Genomic DNA, 17,727 nt, shown 5'->3' on the forward strand with positions numbered 1-17,727 from the left:
GTTTAGCTCGACGATGCTGTTATTTTCCACGGTTCTGGAAACTCATATTAAAGACATCCAGCTCGACAGAAGAAGCGCTCGGGATTGTGAGGAGGATAAACTGTCAACAGACTCTAACCCTATATCAAATTCTACTCTAATACATTAAAATACCAGTACTGATGACCAGAGTACACACATGCAACACTTTTTTTTCTTTCGTGGTTAACATCAAGAACAGACAACAAAAGTCAACGTGTTTTTAATTTGGATTTTTTTTTTTTAATTTCATTGTAATGACAATTAACTACAAAGTCTCCTGGAGGTGTTTTGAAATTTAAGGTGGAGGGCCTGCAGGACCTCTATCTTAAAGTTCAAAACACCAATTTTAGAAAATTCCAGCAATCAAATGATCCCTTATGAGCAAGCACAAGGCGACAGTGGGGAGGAAAAACTGCCATAAAAAGCAGAAACCTCCAGCAGAACCAGGCTCATGTAGGGGCAGCCATCTGCTGCGGCCGGCTGGACTCGGTGGAAAACAAAAAGGAGACACAATGAAAATATAATAGTTTTTTAGGAAAACTATAAAGGAATTTGATTTGACACTATGATTGACCGTTTTTGGATCATTTCTGCTTCGAGATTTTGCGAGAAGCAAGGCAGTGGAAAAGTCAAGGTCTTTAGTCATCGCTGCCCATAAAACAGCATCTGAAGGGTTTCATTAAAGCTTTCTTCAATGCTGAAAAGAACCTGGCAACTCTGGACTTTTGGCGATAACTTGTGGGGACACCCAAATGGATTTTCAAGAGCCTCAAAATAGCCTCGTCAAATGAACTATCACATGCCAAAGCAGCATCCATGATCCTTTCTGGGGAGCCAAACTCCTTGATGAGTCCTTTAACCAGTTTTTTGGTCAATCCTCTCACGTCATTTTCCAGACGTGTTGTAGACTCCGCGCTGCTGATTTCTGGTTGCACCAAGTTTTTGAGACGCTCAATGATGTCAGCTAGTGTTACGCCATCTGGAGGAGTGAGACGGCCTTTTCGCCTGTTTTTGGACTTCTCGAGAAGTCCAATTAAAAGAAAGTAAACAAGGTTTTGGGATACTTCCTCCACTTGAGCAGATGACACTGACGCTTCTGAGAGCTTTTCCTCTACGTTTTCTGAGGGTTTGTCCTCAGAAACTCTGTCCTCTGACTTTTCAGACAGTCTCTCATCTGTGGAGGGTTTCTCCTCAGACTTCTCAGAGGGTATGTCCTCATGTTCTTTGGAGAATCTGTCCTCTGACTTGTCAGACAGTTCCTCCTCATCCTTTCTGGAGAATTTGGCCTCTGATTTTTCAGGCAGTTCTTCCTCCCTCCTCTCGGGAACAGGTGTTGAACTTAAACGAGAGGATGTTGAGCATTTCTCTGGAGACTTGGCCTGTCTTTCTGGAGATGCTGGTCTAGAATGACAGGGTGTTCTAGATTCTCTGCCACTTTTTTGAGAAGAGTCTGACTCTGTATCTTTTGCCCGTGTCTGTGCTGTTGCAAGGAAGTTTCGGATATCTTTAATAGCATCGGACACTTTTTCGCTCTGAATAATTACATCAATTGCTTCATCATCAACCAAGAGCAGAATCTTTTGCAAAAACTTTGCAACTGCGTCTTCTATGATTACATAGAGGACTTCGGGAGAAAAGGAAACTCTTGATTCAGCTGCTGTCTGTGGTGTACTGGAGATAACAGAGTCTGATAGACTTCTACCCATAAAAGTATTGGGAATTTGGTATATACGACTTGTCATTAAATGGTCGTACATTTTCTCTGTTAATTCCCTTGAGAAATTTTTGATGTCCTCGCTTATTCTAATGTTCTCAAGGGTTTTTTGGATAATATAATGTTCTTCCTGTTTTGTGAACTTGTATATGTCAATAATTTCAGATCTGATGACATTAAAGTTAGCTGGAGTAGAACATTTTACCATGGATTCCAGAGTAAATGAGCTTCTTGAAGGGGAACCCATTCCCTCAGTTTCAGGGGAGTGGCTTAGGTTTAACAGACTAATCAAATGTCTTTTGCTCCCCTCCACTGTGTTTTTCAGCCCCTCTTTCATCTTTTCATAATGTTTTTGTGCGAACTTCAAAAAATGGTGTTTGCGGGATTTTTCTGGTGCGCAAGGAGCACGTGAGTTGAAAAACTCTCTCACTTTATCGAAGATGGCTCCCATAAATCCAGATTTGGGTGAGATACATTTCTCACTGTGGGAAGAAGAATCAGTGTCAGAAGAAAGGAGATTGTCAAATATAATATTGACAATGTCAGCTGCAAATTTTTCTACTGTGGCATCAGGTTCCAAACGTGCCTGCCTTTCAGCTTCTGCACATTCCCCACTTTCTGAACTTTCTTTCTTTTCTGAAAGTTGCTCTATTTTAGCAGGTGACTCAGTTTCTATATCTTCGTCGTCATCTGATAATTCATCATCTGCAGAATATGATTCTCGACTATATCTGGTCAGAATATCACTAACCTCCCTGATGGCCAATTCGCGTGAGATGCCGGACTCACTGCTGTCTGTGCTGGATTCAGATTGACTTGAATCGCTTACCGTTATAATGCGTGAGCTTCGCCGTTTTATTGCGCATAATTTCAAGCATGAGAGAGCAAGAGAAACCATGACACGGAGTCTTCCAATATTCGGAATTTTTCCGCTGATGTAAACAGCAGGGTTTAGCGGTAAATTGCTCTGCCTGACCACGGTGGCAATCGACTTTAACTTATCTGAAATCTCCCTCTCAATCATCATTGTCAGCTGTGTAGCACTCACATAGTACTGCACAGGGATGCTGAGCGCTTTAGCAAAAGTGACTGAGATGGAGTCACCAAGAAATGGATTTTTTTCTAAATCCGTAGATGCACCACGCTGAATGGCGGGAAGCGCAAGTATCAAGATTTTGGCTGTGGCGATCTGTATGATTTCAGAAATCATATCGGCCAAAACTGCTTGAACATCAGAATCCAAAAGTCCATTTTCTATTAAGATCCACTGTTCGTCAGAGAGCTTGTTGAAGGCATTATTGATAGTCGGTAACAGCTCATCTGGTGATAGGACCAGAGGAATATGAAAATTAGAATCCGGTGTTTGAGACATTGTTGTTCCACAGGGATTCCCTCTGTTAAAATCTTCCTGAAATGCTAAACTTTCTGATTTGAAAGAGTGGGGAACGTTTCACGTGTATAAACTGCCAGGCGAACTCTGGAAGCTGTAACCTTTTGACTTAGCTTGGGTCCTATTTGAGGACTGTCCCGGATCAAAGGCAGATCAGACTTCTTCTGTGACGGCACTTGTTCGAATGCACGAATATTCACGCATGCGCAAAAGCACCCGAGTTCCAGACACGTCATAAAGGGTGCGCAATCTCGGCAGATCATCGCGCAAATAAATCTGCAACTGACAATGAAGTCCATTTTCTGAGAATGAGAAACTATGGTGCAGTGAGCTCTCGAGTGCAGCCGCGGTCAAGCCAGCCGCACTTTGGATTTTGTTGAATTTTTTTTTTCCTTAATACGGTATGCGAGTTACTCTGAAACTACGGAGCTCCGCAGGGGACATGGGAGAAAAAAAATTAAGACGGACTTTTGCGAGATCCCGAGTTTGTTTTGCGAGATCTCGCAAAAGTCCGTCTTAATTTTTTTTTTCTCCCATGTCCCCTGCGGGGCCCCGTATGTATGAAACACAGCAGAGGTCTTTTTTTTTTTTTTTTTTTATCCTGCAAGTCTTTTCCTTATTTACTCCGGAGTGCAGCAGATGTTTTGCTGTGTTAACAAACACAATAGACTATAACCCTTACTTTAAATATTATATATATTTAAAAAACTATGTTAAAAATACTTTAAGAGGTGACACAAATTTCACATTTTTGTAACGTGGCAATATGCTGAGTGGCAGCTTTTTCCTTCATCACTTCCACAGTTTTTCTTTATAAGTTAGGACTGTAACAACTTCCAGAATAACCACTGCCAATTCTATCTATAAAAAAAGTAATGTCACATAAATCAATCTTTATTTGTATTTATTGACAACATCAAGTAATAAAACACAGCTTTAGTGGTTTGCTGTGGAAATTAAAACATTTTTGTCACTGTATACAGAAAACCAAACAAAATGCAGTCCTTTGCTCAAATTACTGCAGCAGTTCAGTACCGCAGCTGTACATGTGTTGAGTTTGTCGAGTATGCCTTTGTGCTTGTCCTTTTCTTTCCATCAAGTTTGCCAATACGAACACACACACACTTGATTTAAGATGGTGTGTGCTCAGTCTTCTAGCAGTATGTCCAGTTCTTCTAAAGGCAGTCGCACACTCACTTCTTTCTCTGTCAACAGGTCTACAAACCCCTCAGCTGATCGGGGAACAGCTGAATTGTATGTACCAGTATACATACATACTGATTTAGTTTGCAGAAGCGGTAACTACAGCAGGGTGATAAGTGTAATTGGTCAATTTGGTAAATATGTGCTGAGCAAGGCAGGATATTGATCAAGTGGCACCATCTTTATTTTTTATTTATTTTATTTAACCAGGAAGATTCCAATGAGATTAAAAACCTCTTTTTCAAGGGAGACATTTAATGAAATCATCTAACAAATAGTGTCGCCTACTGTGTGATTATTTGTTCTAATGTACCATCAAAGAAGTGTTTCAGTAAAAGTTTAAACCCTGTCTCATCCATAGTCTGTTCATCTTTTATATACAGGTTATCTTTTTACTGAATTGTAACCAAAAAAAAGATAAGGAGGAGTGGCTATCAGCTACTGATTCTTGTTATGCTCCTGTTTTCTCTTCACCTCTCTCAGTTGTCCGTCCCTAAGCTTAGTCCTTTCACAGGTTTCTTCCTCTCAACAGTCGCCAAGTGCTACTCACTAGGGATCCTCTCTAACACTGTTGAGATTTATACATATATACATTCAATGGTTGCACCCTTAACGGTTACTGGTATATGTAACATGACCACTTCTGTTTTCTTAAAAGTAAAATCATAGTCCTCAAAACACTAATGTTAAGGTTTCAGAGCCATTTCCTCTTTTTTACAAATCTGAGCACCCCTGTATAAAGTCAGTTGGTTGGTAAAATGAGCTGTTGTTCGTTATTAATTAGCTCAGTTTCTCTCTTATAACCGCACCTAATGAGTCTGCAGGGACTATAACTATAAATCGAGTTTTGGGAAATATCACTTTCACAGTATGTGTGTGCCTCACCAGGGGACCAGGGGATATTCTGTAAGGCCTTGTAGAAGATTACTGTGGCTTTATCCACTTTTCCTTCAGACACCTACAAATTCAAACTTACACACTTTACATATACAATGTAATCACTGTGATATTTGTGTATCCACAGCCACAGAAGCTGTTCTACACTTCTGTCTCCATGTTCAATATTTGTAAACTGCGGACAATTCAGTCGTTATTCCTGAAATGCACATATTAATATTCTCCTTCTTCTTTTTTAATGATACTGACGCTTTCAGAGGCATCATTTCTTTTTCTTATTTAAGCAAGATCAGGTCTCTACTTTCTTCCTAACAGGTTTAGTGCTCCAGAGCAGAAAACAGCATCAACGTGAGTTTGTATGACCGGTCTCAACTAGAAGGTGGATGTACATCCTCCAAAGTAAAGAGCAAAGAGCCCCGGTTTCTGTTGCTATGGCATTTTCAAAAAGTCCACGGATGCGGTTGCTGAGGCCATTCTCCGGCCGGACAGATAAGGGATCATCATGGAAACGTGATCTATAAATATTGCAGACATGTACAGTAAGTGCTAAGTATCGTTTGATAATGTGCAACCCTGTTTCTATGAAAGCTGTATTAAGTAAAACTAAAAGCAAGACTGCAAATCACTTAAATCTGCATTTAAACAACATTAAACACTGGGACTTTTTGAGATGCTCATCTTTCATCATGCTACTAAATCTTATTTGTGTTGTGATGTTCCATCAGATGTATTTATTTAATGCTTTTGAGCATTAAACAACTTTTCTAGTTTTTGTTGTCCCTCACTGGACTTTTCTGAAATGTAGTTTTTTGTAAATACTTTCGAAATCATCACCTTCTGTTTTTATTTGCAGTTTTTTGATGAAACAAGGATGTAAATTATGTGAATTTTGATGTGATCCTGCTATCTGATGCTTGTGATTATCGTCTGTTACCTTACCTCTGAGCTGCATCTACCAGCTGCTTCCTTTGCTGTTCAGCAACTATGGCAAAGAGGCGCGGCACCAACTGCTGCAGTCTCTGGTTACAGAGTGAAAAAAAACGGCGAGCCCAGCGAGCAGTATGGCAACGGTACTCCACCTGAAGCACACATCACATGGAGGTCAGTCAGACCAAAATAAACAAATAAGCTTAGGGCTCAAAAAGCTTTGAGAAACACATCTAGAGAAGAATGGGGAAAAGGAGCTTTTATTAGCCTGGCCTGTACATAAATGCTTCAAAGAAGGGCGCTGGTGGTCCAGACTGAGAGGGCCGATGTCAGCGTTTGTCTCACTGTCACCAGAGGAAATACAGCATTGCTGTTGCAGTACTAACACCTCACACTGTGCCAATGAGACAGGAGAGATTGTTAATAAAAAAGTGGGCATGTTTCTTGAATTTTTACCTCTTAAACTATATTTACTTGCGAATCTGAATTAGAGACACTTTATTAATCCCAGAGGAAAACTGAGTTAACTACAGCACATTCAGGTCCAATAAAACCTAATGTTTGTTTTTTACGTTTCTCTGTCAGGCTAAAACCCATGTGTTTGATATCGAGCAGAACCTGCAGGAATAAGGTGCTGGGTCTTCCTCTGTCAATTGAGGGGCACATCCATTACCTCATACAAGAAGCCATGGATGATAAACTACTGTGTCATGTGTATTTAGGATGGGGTCCTTACTTGTAGAAAGAAAAGGCACTCAATTCAGAAGATTATAATGCAATCCAAGCCCTTTTGAATGAAGCCTTTTTCTGTTTCGAGTTATCTAGAAAAACATTGAAAAACGCAGCGCTGTTGTACATTCCCTTGTAATAAAGCCATTTAGTTGGTAAACGTGCCGTAGTGTGTATCTTCTAATCTCTTAACCCTCCTTAGACTCACAGAGCTAGACAGGCTTGTCAGCTGATTGTTTTAATCCCGTCTCCCGCTGCTTCTTCACTCCTGATTACAGCCAACTGGTTCAACTTTTTACATAAAAAGAAATCACCACTTAGAAATGTCTGCTTAAAAGGCTGGGTGAAGGCGTGAGTATAGCAGTAGTTTCCTTTTCAGCTAGCAATATTTTTCTTATCTAGTAATGAGTTCAGGCAGTCAGAAAATCACTGTATTTGTAATTATTACTTTTCTTCTTTTTGTTAATGCTTGGCTGTTGTTTCAGCTGGCTTTGGGATAGAAACCTTTAATCTATTTTTAGATCAGGATGAGCTTGGTTGTATTTATTTATTTACATATTTATAGTGGGAAAGCAAGATAAATACATAAGAATATGCTTTTATTTTGAATGATCTGAACCGGAAGTGTGGATAAAGGCGCTCTCTTATCAGGTAAATCTTTTCTTTTTTTTAATATACTAATAATTTTACTGAATTTTCGACACCTATAAATGTCCACTTTAATTTATGTAAAAGCTTAATATTATTTAAACCTGTCGGTATTCAAAATAATCCGAAATTTAAAATTTATCGTTGTAGTGAAGCTTTGAAAAAAAAAATCAAAAACGCTAGCTAATATTTAATATCACTGGTAATCTGTTGCTGTTGTCAAAGCCGACCGTTTTGGATAGCCGATGCGATGCTGTTATTTTCCACGGTTCTGAAACACATGTTAAAGACATCCAACTCGACAGAAGACGCGCTCAGGATGCGGAGGAGGCTAAACGGTCAACATACGCAGGTGCCTGCACTTGCTTCGTCCTCTTGGGCTCGGCTGCTCGGTGTTAACGGACCGTAATCTTGCCAGCAGAAAGTGGGGCGGTTAGCCGGGAGGCTATGGCGAGGTCTTCCTCTTGTTGTTGGTTAGCTGTCTTTTCATAGCGTGGTTACCCCGGTCCTACTTGGCCGCTGATTGTCAGTTGGTCCTCCGGAGACGACGCGACCTTGGGGACGCTGTCATGGATTTGACTCGGTTGGCCGTGGATGCTGGTCAGTTCATCAACCGCGCTGTTCAGGTAATAATAATAATAATAATAATAATAATAATAATAATAAAGGAAACTATTATGTGTTTTTCCTGGGCTTTAATCTCAACCCTAAATCAGCGACTGCCCTTACTAAAAGAAAAGTGCGCAGTTAAGCAGTTTGTTAATCAATGTTACCCTGAAATTCGCTCCAGTACACTGGAGAGAGTCTAGGACAGGCCGAGAGGACTGAGTTGGACCCCGGACTGGAGGAGCTTTTATCACGGGCGGACGCCACCAAGACGTGGACGGACCAGATAATCTCCCAGACTGAGGCTTTACTGCAGCCAAGCCTCGGTAGGAGAACATGAATTGATTTAATGAAGCTGCCCCTGATTCATTGAGCAGTTACAGATGTATACATACCCACTTCACTAACAGTTGGTCCTGTTTTTGCCACAATTAGCCCTGTTTTTATGATCCTGAACTCTAACCTGTTCACTGTATCCAAATGTATAAAAGGTGAGAAAAAAGATCTGAGCATTTACTCTTTTAAAGTAAAACATCATCTCATTAAGAGTAATGGACATGGTTTCCCTCTTACGAGGAAGGTATTCTATGGAGTATTTTTTAAAGACATTTACAATGAAGATGAGAAACATTTAGATGAACTGTAAATATTTATGAAGAAAATGCATCTGGGATGATATCAAGCAATTTCCAGCTGCCAACATACTGATAAAAGCAGAGTCATCAAATCCCATCAACTTACTGTTGTGGTCCTGAGTTAGCTGAGAGTCTTTACCTCTGGGACCAATCATTTCAGCTCTCTTTGCCCTCCCACAGTACATGCATACATCTTCCTTGATGTCTCTTGTTTACTTTGGTAGCAATTGGCCTGTTCGGATGAATAGAGATGCTTATTCTTTAGCCTGTTTGAATCCAATTACGTTTTCTAATGGAGTTATGAGTGGATGTGGTCTGCAATCTATCAAATAAAAGGTACATTCAGCTGCCAGATGCATCCAGGATACATTTTCAGGTCATGTCTCGCTGAATTTATCTTCCAAGGGTTTATAGTCTTCTTGTAAAATCATTTTCACAATGATATTTATTATATGAAACAATATTTTAGGACCTTCTCCTTGTGGAAGAAAGTATGAAACCAATGCATTACAGTTTAAATCACAGGGATGAACTATGTTTTGAGAGGTGTTGTGTGTGTATTGTTTATTACCATTTTTAATTAATTGTATTGTCACAGGTGCATCCTTTAACAAATGTACATGATAAAAATTGTCACATGGTGTATAGAAAATGTAGCCACTGAATTTTGATATGACCTTTGACCTCTGATACACAGGAGTGCGGTTAGAGGACCGGCTGTATCAGCATCTGGAGTGGAGCGTCCCACCCCGGCCTCGTGCCGTTGAGTTACTGGGAGATCAGATGACTCAGGCCGGGCTGGAGATTGGATCAAACACACCTTATGGTGAGTACACACTCACCAGCCATTTTATTAGGTACATGCAGTTTGCCAGTACAGGGTTGGTTACCAAGCAGTTGAGCAGGAATACCTAATAAAGTGGCTAATGAGTACGTGCATTTTATTGATCTGCGAGAAGGATCTCAACTATTTTCACATGTTCATTTCTTTGCTTATTCTTGTCTTTTTTGTGTTATGAGTATATATTGAAAAGTTGTCACTGTGTTGTATTTTTATGTTTCTCTGCTCAGGTACTGGATTGATAAGGTGTGGAGAGGCTCAGAAGCAGCTCGGCGAGGCAGAGAGGAAGTTTGTCCAAAGCACTAACATTCACTTTCTCACTCCCCTGCGGAGTTTCACTGAGGGGGAATACAAAGCCATACAGGTAAACACATGCCTCCGTATCACATGCACACAAACTCGCACCTTTATTGTGATTATCACAGCAGTGATTAGGTTATTTTACGCTGTCACCCAAAATAATATTTAGTTTATAGGTTATTTGTAAAGTAAACAAGATCGCTTGTTTCTAGAATGAACACAAGATGTTGGTGAATAAACGTTTGGACTTGGATATCACTAAGGCCAGGCTGAGAAAAGCCCACGAGGCTGAGCAAGAGGCCAGAGTGAGTTACACCTTTACATTATTACATACTTTTCAGTTAGTCATACTCTGACTAAAAGCTAAACATGTTTATATTTGACATTACAGTTCTTGTATCTTCTGTCTTTTTGTCAGAACCTGAATGCCAACCCACTGGAAGATGACTACTTGTCTCATGTCTCCTACATGTTCAGCTTCCTGCGTGTTAAATGGCTAAAGGTCAGCAGTTCTGTGTAGGAACGTGCATATTAACAGACGCAGATGAAATTGTTGTTCGATCTTCAAATAAGGCATTTGTCTTCTTATGTCTCTTTCATGCAAACAGATCTGGGCTCAGGAAATCTCACAGGTGAGTTCCTTATCAGTTTAAAGAACACAGGATCTGAAATGGTCTTCATACAGTATATCAGTGAGGCTCTCAGCAGTAATTGATATGAATATGGAGCTGCTGTTAGCACAGACAATATTTCCTTTCTGTAGTTTTCTGTTTGTTTAGACTTGAGCTCATTTTAAATGTTGTATTATTTCGGCAGCCATTTTTAGAAAAATAAGAGAAAAACCATACAGATGTGTGTGTGGGGGTGTGTGTTTGTGTGTGTGTGTGTGGGGGTTTGTATGTGTAGGCAGAGATGGAGCTGAGGATTTGTCAGAGTCTTTACAATCGACAGTCAGAAATCACAAGAGCTGTTGTGGAAGGACTCAGCAACACACATGTACGTACACTTAACGAGTTCAAATTTGTGTTTGTTTGTTTTTTACTATCTGTTTCTTAAAGGAACTGTTGCTTTTTATATTTAATGCTTGTGGCTCTTTACCTTGTTGGATATGTTTTCCTGCTATCTACCTCTACAGACCAACCATATGCGGAGCCTCACTGACTTTGTGGATGCTCAGGCTAGCTACTATGCTCAATGCAACCAACATGCTCAGGAGCTGCAAAAACAGCTGGCCAGGTCTGTGTAGTCTCATTTCCATCTTCAGAAGAGGAAGAAGAATAGCTTCATTTGTATAGCGCTTTTTAACACACAGTTCCAAAGTACTTCACAGTTCGAATTAAACCATACATGTACATGTTTCAGCATACAGACACACAGTCAGGCATACAGTCTTATGCCCGACTGGCCAAAAATAATGGGAGAAAGCTTAAGAAAAAGCAGTTTTTTAAAAGAAATGACTCTTTTGCCTGACCTGACAGGGCGAGGAAGACTGTTCCAAAATTTAGGCTCTCCAACATCAGAAGTGTGGTCCCCTCTGGATTTAAAATAAGAGCAAGGAGCAGTTAAGATACATTGATAAGATGATTAGAGAGGCCAACTAAGGTTATAAGCTCTTGGTAGCTGAGCTGTATATACAGGAGCCTGGCCACGTAGGGCTCTGTATGTTATTTATTTCACTAGAAGCCAGTGAAGGAAAGCAGAAAGGTTGCATAAAAGGTTTCAAGATTTCATTTTTGCAGTGTTTCCTAGAAAAAAGATTGGATGAGCCTTCTGGTGTGAGATTAAATTTCTGTTTTTATTATATTTATACCTTGAGCTGTTTAGGTTTGTAATTTTTCATACAGCACAATGAATCTCCAAATCATGGCTGTCTAAGAAAACATGTATTTTCAGTTTTGGTGTTTAACAGTTATTTTATAACTACAGTGTGACTAAAACAGGTTATTTGCAAAATTTCTTTAAAAAATACAGTTTGTAGTGAGATTTGGGTCAAATCCATTATATTTTTGTATCGTTTTTCTTTTAATTGAAACTGAATAAATTAGAAGTTTTAACAAGCAGATTATATAACTTCAGTACAAAGTAGAAAATATTCAGGACATTTGGTCTTCTAAAGAAACCAGGACTACAAAGAATACTTTATGATTTGAACATGAGTGGATTATATTTATGGTTTTATTTCTCTGCAGCATTCCAGCTGTCTTCTGTTCCAATAACTGGCAGTCTGCAATTAGTAATCCCGTTGGTCAGCCATCAACAAGCAACCACGAGGCGAATGAACCCATCAGTGCAAATCACGTCACTCCGTTACCTGTGCTCGTCCACCAGCTTCCAGATTTCGACCAGGACTCGTGGACTTTAAACTCACCACCCCAAACTGTGAAAACCACAGCAGATTCATCTTTCAGTGCACTTCTGACTCACCAGACAAATAACAACAATAACAACATCATCATCTCCACCACCAGACAAACACCCAGCAACCATGCACCAATCTACAGCCAGTCAACAACTGTTCGAGCGATTGATCGTGTCTCTACACCAAACCAAACGGATCAGCTCCAAGCACCCGGCAGGACGGCCAGGATGTCTGATGCTTCTCCTGCTTCTACCCAGGTACTAACATTCAATACAACAGCTTCAATAAGCAATGGTGCAGCAACAGCAGCCTCCCCGCCTTTACAACCCAGTGCAACCTGTAGCATCAATGAAGGAGATGTCCAGGAGTCTTCGTCAGGCCATCAGGATGTGGGCCAGTAGAGACGGCAAGTTGGGAACATGGCATCAACCCAGAGTATTTCAGCTTTGACTTTAGGAATATACACAGTGATTATATCATGTTCCAGTTTAATTAATCCCTTAGGGATTATAATGTGAAGTTGTTGAAGTTGCTTATTTTTTAAAAGCGTAATATAGTGCCACAATCATTTTAGACTTGAGCTTTATCCATGTATTATTCATGCTGTGTGAACATGATGATGGTAGATGTAAAGTCTGTTCTGTGTGTAACATTTCCTGGTTTCAGGCTGGAAGACGAAGCTAACAGACTGTTATCAGTTTGCAGTGTAAAGTTGTTTTCAGTTAGTGTCTGTGAAACTGATCTTTTTTTCTTTCTTTTTTTTACGTTCTGGTCAGTGAGAACTAATCAAGCTCTGTGCCAAGTGTATGTGTTGGTGTGAATACATGAATTTTACTGTGTCTCAGTGACCGTGTGAACTTTGGCCCAAACATGTGACACCTTTAGAAAGAAGTGTATGTGCATATATGTGACTGCCACCTCCTGACTCTTGTTTGTTAAACATGAGGTCATTTTCCATACGAAACACAGTTTCACTTCTGTCTGAGCACATTTGCATTGGGGAACCCAGAGGTGACTGGACCTTTGTGCTTCTTCATACGCGCGCTGGGTGTTTTCCCACGCATACACTCATTTTTCACCCTTTACCTTCTTAAAGCCCCCATTTGGTCAAATGGGTGGAAATTTCCACGTCCAGATGTTGTTAATTTTCTTCATGAGGGCAGACCTGCCTAACGTGGGTCTACTCTGGAGGGACTCTGGATGGAAACAAATATTAATGTAGCACTGGCTGTACTGAAATAATTGCCTACAAGCTCAATGCTTTTGTCCCAGTATGTAAAGATGTGTGTGGGTTTGTGTAGTCTTCATATCAGAGCTGCTGCCAGTTTCAAACTACACGCACGCAGTCATGATTCAGCCACGAGTCGTTGAGCTGACGTCAGTGCGGGTTTGAGTTTGCGCTTGATTCATGTGAAGATGTGGAAATAAATATGCAAACAGTGATGTCATGCCGGTCTAAATCAAGTGTGGCGTCTATCTTTGTTCTCCAGTCAAGGTGTTTCTGTAATTTCCTTGTTAAAACCAGTTCATATAGCTCACTTTCCCATCATACCAGCCATCTGTCTTAGATTTACACGCAGTGACAATTATTTTCAGACTGAGGTCTTGATCAAGCCTCCAAAAAATTCTGTTTGTTTCACTGTTTCTGACTCACTGCCAAGCTTGCAGTTAAGCTGGATTCGCTTCACTTTTTCTTTTTTACACAAGAGTGAGATCTCCTTTTGTTTTACATGAATCACGGCCTTTCAACACATGCACACAAGCTGTAATAGTTACCCAGAATTGCTGACAAAAGTGTGCATATGTGTGTCTGTTTTTCACTCCCACTTAACCTTTTTCCTGTCTAGAGCTGTCCAAATAGATTAGATCGATTAAGAGCAGTTGGTGTGATACTGATCAAAGCAGAGCCTGCAGTTCATTAACACTATAAACAGTTATATCTTACCTCTTTACAGGGGCTGAGGTGCAGCCATCGCTGAATGCAGATTCAGTTCTTGCTATTTTTTCTCCTACAACTCAGCAAGGAAAAATAAATCTGTCCCTAAATGTTCATGAGCGTTCTTCCTCTGCACCGACAAAACAAGTCCCTGTCACAATTCCAGCATATTTTTATATTTCCGGTTCGCACTTTGTCCTTGAGCAGATCTCTCATAAGTCTTGGTATGAATCTTTTGTTTGATACAGGAAGGAAAGTGACGCTTTGTTCACGATGAGTGAGTTGGGAAAACGGATAAAGGAAATTTAGATTTATTTTTTTTTAACCTAATTTGGTTTCTTCTGATGCACTACCTGAGGGGCACATGTTACAGATGGGTGCAAACCTTCATAGTTTAGTCTGCAAAGGCCTTATGCTAATGCATTGTTATTCAAAAATATAATTGAAATTCACTAAAGATAAAGGTAAGAAAGGCCAGATTTTCCTACCCAAGCTTAATAAAATAATAATAAAAAAAAACAATCTGCATAATACAATTATTATCTTGTTATTTCTATTTCTATTACATGATTTGTCTTCCCTTAAAAATACAAATGTCCCCGATGTCTGTAAGAGCCCTCCTTATCTACATTCACCACGAGTTTGATTGCGAGACCAAGCAGAGAAAAATAATGAAGGTGGACTGATGTTTATTAGATGTACTGATATTCAAAGCATCATGTCATCTGTGCAGTAAGAAAATCTAAGTGGAATTGAGCTCATAACCTGGAACTACTCACTCAAGTACAGTAAGGTGCTCTAATTACTTTGATATTTTTATCTATCTATCTTTGCTATAACTATCTTAACTATAAAGAAGATTGTTAGATAACCTAAACATTAAAAAAAACTTCTAAAGAAATTCTAATGAAACCCCATCTTCCTTGTTTTACATTTAGATAACTACACCTTTATGTGAACTACAAAACATGACATATTGTTCAGCCATTGTTTATCTTTAAAAAAAAAAAAAGCCAAAATGCAGAAGCAGTGTGTGGAGAAACTAAGTACAGCCTTACAGCTTACACAGCAATTAAGACCGTAAACAGCAGCCAGGTGCTGTTAATAAAATCCACTTGATTATCGATCATTAGCTGCTCTAGAAAAGCAGACGTTTTGGCAGCTTGCATGTCTGAAACATTAAGGTCTGTGTCAACACGGTGCCCTGAGGAAAGACATGAGCAGTGATCTTAGACATGTTTTGCCTTATTCTGGAAGAGTTATTTGAAGCCCATCATTCTATAGTAACAAAGATTATTCACAAGTGGAAAACATTCAACACAATTGCCACCATTCCTTGGAGTCGACCTCAGAGCAAATTCACCCTGAAGCCAGACCATGTAATGCTCAAAGAAAAAAAGAAAAAAAAATGAAATAAGAGTGACATCTCAGACTCTACTGGCCTCGGGTAGCATGTTAAATATTAAAGTTCATGACAGTACAATTAGATAAAGACCAAACAAGGATGGCTGTCAAGAGAAAACCTCTTCTCTTTTTAAAAAGAAGCAGCAGAACATCTGAAGTCTCCAAAGTTGCATCTGAAAAAAGACTTCTGTAACAATGTTCTTTGGACAGACGGGACCAAAGAGGTCATAATGTACAAAAGCAAACACAGCACATACAAATGCTCTATCCTGGTAGTGCAGGAAGGAATGCTGAGCGTGCTTTCTTTTTCATTCAATGCTTCTGTATTTTGGCTTAGTAAATATTAACATGGTGTAATATGGCGCATATTTTTGTTCACGCAAGATTGTATTTACCTAATTTTAAAACCCGCTAAGGACCAGATATTTTTTTTATTATGTCCTGATATGTAAACCCTTGGATCTAGTTTATTTTTAGCATCACTGTATCCTGTGCGGTGTTTTATTAAATCATGCAATGATGACTAATGCAATCATTTTAAATGATTAGACACTATTATAAGTCTGCTATATGATTTCAAGGACTACTGTTTTACGGCATGCTCTATTTTAATAATAGCGCCATATTTGCATGTTTTCCTTCCCTCCCTGTCCCACATATTGGTAACAAAAAGCGTGTACACCCAATAATAACACTCAGTTCTCATAAAATGGTCTGTGTGATTTTGCACTGTTACCATGTGGTTTGCGCAACAGTGAAGTCCTGTTGCTGTTTTACATTGCCTGTTTAATGCAAGCTTAGCTGACAACACCCATTGTCCCATTTTCCCTAACAGCCCTGTTTCGTCAGAATGAGCCAAATCACAGGATCTGTTTTCTTCTAATTTCCCGGCTCTGAAAATTAGAGTCAGGAAAATTAGAGTGAGAAAAGCAGAAAAATGGGGAAAAAATGCTTTAGAAATCTAACTCATCACCATCTTTCTCTCACTCTCCCTTCCTTTCCATCTTTTCCTACATCTCTGTATTTTTTGTCTTCCCTTCATCTCTCATCACCCCCCCCGTTGCCAGCTGGGAGTGTTTTACATGACAGCTAAACTGTCAGAGTGGTACGCATGTTGGGGTGGTAAACAGCATCTGGCAGTTGCTGATAAATGTAACTCCTTTCTGATGACTCATGTGTTGGCTTACATGGAAAGATGACCTATAAAGAAGAAAAAAGAAGTGGAAATTCTTCAGACGGGATCGAAGAGGGAAGATGAAAATAGCGACACTATCGGTTTCATAAAGCTCAGTTGTTAGTTCTAACATGTAACTCTTCCAGGGAGCTTATTCAGTTCTGTTTTACAGAAATGGGCCAAGGAATTGCATACGCAATAATGACGAAAGACAAACCTGACCTTCTGTACGTTTCCTCGCCCACAACTCAAAGTCTTTCATCTTTTTCTAAATCTTCAATCCATCTTTTCCTGCAGGTTCTCTGTTTTCCTGAAATAAATCTGCCAGCTTCACAGTTGTTGCTCCCACTGCTACAATTATAGCCGCCCAGACAGAGACTATCAGGAATAGAGACCGGCAGACGTGCTGACATGTGCAGTAAAGCGGTCACTCTGGAGGTCTGCAGGGAGAAGAGTCAGGGTTTTTCCTTTGACCTTGACCTGTCCTACTTCTGCTGTTTAGCTACAACACCTGTTGATCAGAGACCTGAACATGCAGCTGGTTTTACTAAGAATGCAATAATGCTATTTCACAAGCACATAATGAAATCCAGACCATTAAGTGTTGCAACTTTTCCACGTTAAGAGGTCTGATGGTTGTGCAAACTGTATATGGGGACTCAGTCTATCCATAAAAAAAGGTACGTTTTACTAAAACACACAGAGAAGCAAGTTTCTAGGAATGCCTTCTTCCACTTGCTCAAGGTCCCTGGGGGGGTTAACTCATTTAACTGTGAGGCACTGAAAAAGGTTAGTCTCTGTGGAGCCTTGTTGGCTAAAATGACCTAAGGTGTTTTGTTCTACAGCCCAGCTGCTGTTGTAGACATGTTGTATATGCTTATCTGGACAGTTGTTATTGTGAGATTAAAATTTAATACATATGTTTATGTATTCATTGTTAATA

The 17,727-nt window shown here is 39.8% G+C and overlaps 2 protein-coding genes across 3 annotated transcripts; one reads left to right on the forward strand and one right to left on the reverse strand.

Annotated features, from left to right (window-relative positions):
• Positions 1-264: 264 nt before the first annotated feature.
• On the reverse strand, positions 265-7,990 carry LOC120740078. Of its 2 annotated transcripts, XM_040042189.1 has the most exons (3): positions 7,878-7,990; positions 6,165-6,304; positions 265-5,740 (listed from the first exon to the last, which is right to left on the reverse strand). In XM_040042189.1, the coding sequence occupies exon 3, from the start codon at positions 3,105-3,107 to the stop codon at positions 660-662; it is 2,448 nt and encodes an 815-aa protein (XP_039898123.1). In that variant the 5' UTR covers positions 3,108-5,740; positions 6,165-6,304; positions 7,878-7,990; the 3' UTR covers positions 265-659. The 2 variants fall into 2 exon arrangements, with proteins under 2 accessions (XP_039898123.1, XP_039898122.1); XM_040042188.1 differs by having other exon boundaries at positions 265-6,304.
• Positions 7,053-13,730, forward strand: LOC120740080 (endophilin-B1-like). Its single transcript, XM_040042190.1, has 10 exons — positions 7,053-8,155; positions 8,320-8,461; positions 9,468-9,596; positions 9,842-9,975; positions 10,124-10,216; positions 10,330-10,413; positions 10,520-10,543; positions 10,818-10,907; positions 11,047-11,147; positions 12,101-13,730. Exons 1-10 carry the CDS (start codon positions 8,099-8,101, stop codon positions 12,669-12,671), a joined length of 1,425 nt encoding a protein of 474 aa, XP_039898124.1. The 5' UTR covers positions 7,053-8,098; the 3' UTR covers positions 12,672-13,730.
• Positions 13,731-17,727: the final 3,997 nt, after the last annotated feature.

This window comes from Simochromis diagramma, unplaced genomic scaffold (genome assembly GCF_900408965.1).
Source record: "Simochromis diagramma unplaced genomic scaffold, fSimDia1.1 OVJJ01000304.1, whole genome shotgun sequence".
NCBI classification, from domain to species: Eukaryota; Metazoa; Chordata; class Actinopteri; order Cichliformes; family Cichlidae; genus Simochromis; species Simochromis diagramma.

What these genes read in the sequence shown, in the direction of transcription:
- LOC120740078 (XM_040042189.1), bottom strand. Translation starts at nt 3,107, where the DNA reads ATGTCTCAAACACCGGATTCTAATTTTCATATTCCTCTGGTCCTATCA.
- LOC120740080 (XM_040042190.1), top strand. Translation starts at nt 8,099, where the DNA reads ATGGATTTGACTCGGTTGGCCGTGGATGCTGGTCAGTTCATCAACCGC. An exon ending in TGGATCAAACACACCTTATG is followed by an intron (nt 9,597 to 9,841) that starts GTGAGTACACAC and finishes TTCTCTGCTCAG; the next exon opens with GTACTGGATTGATAAGGTGT. An exon ending in GGGAATACAAAGCCATACAG is followed by an intron (nt 9,976 to 10,123) that starts GTAAACACATGC and finishes GCTTGTTTCTAG; the next exon opens with AATGAACACAAGATGTTGGT.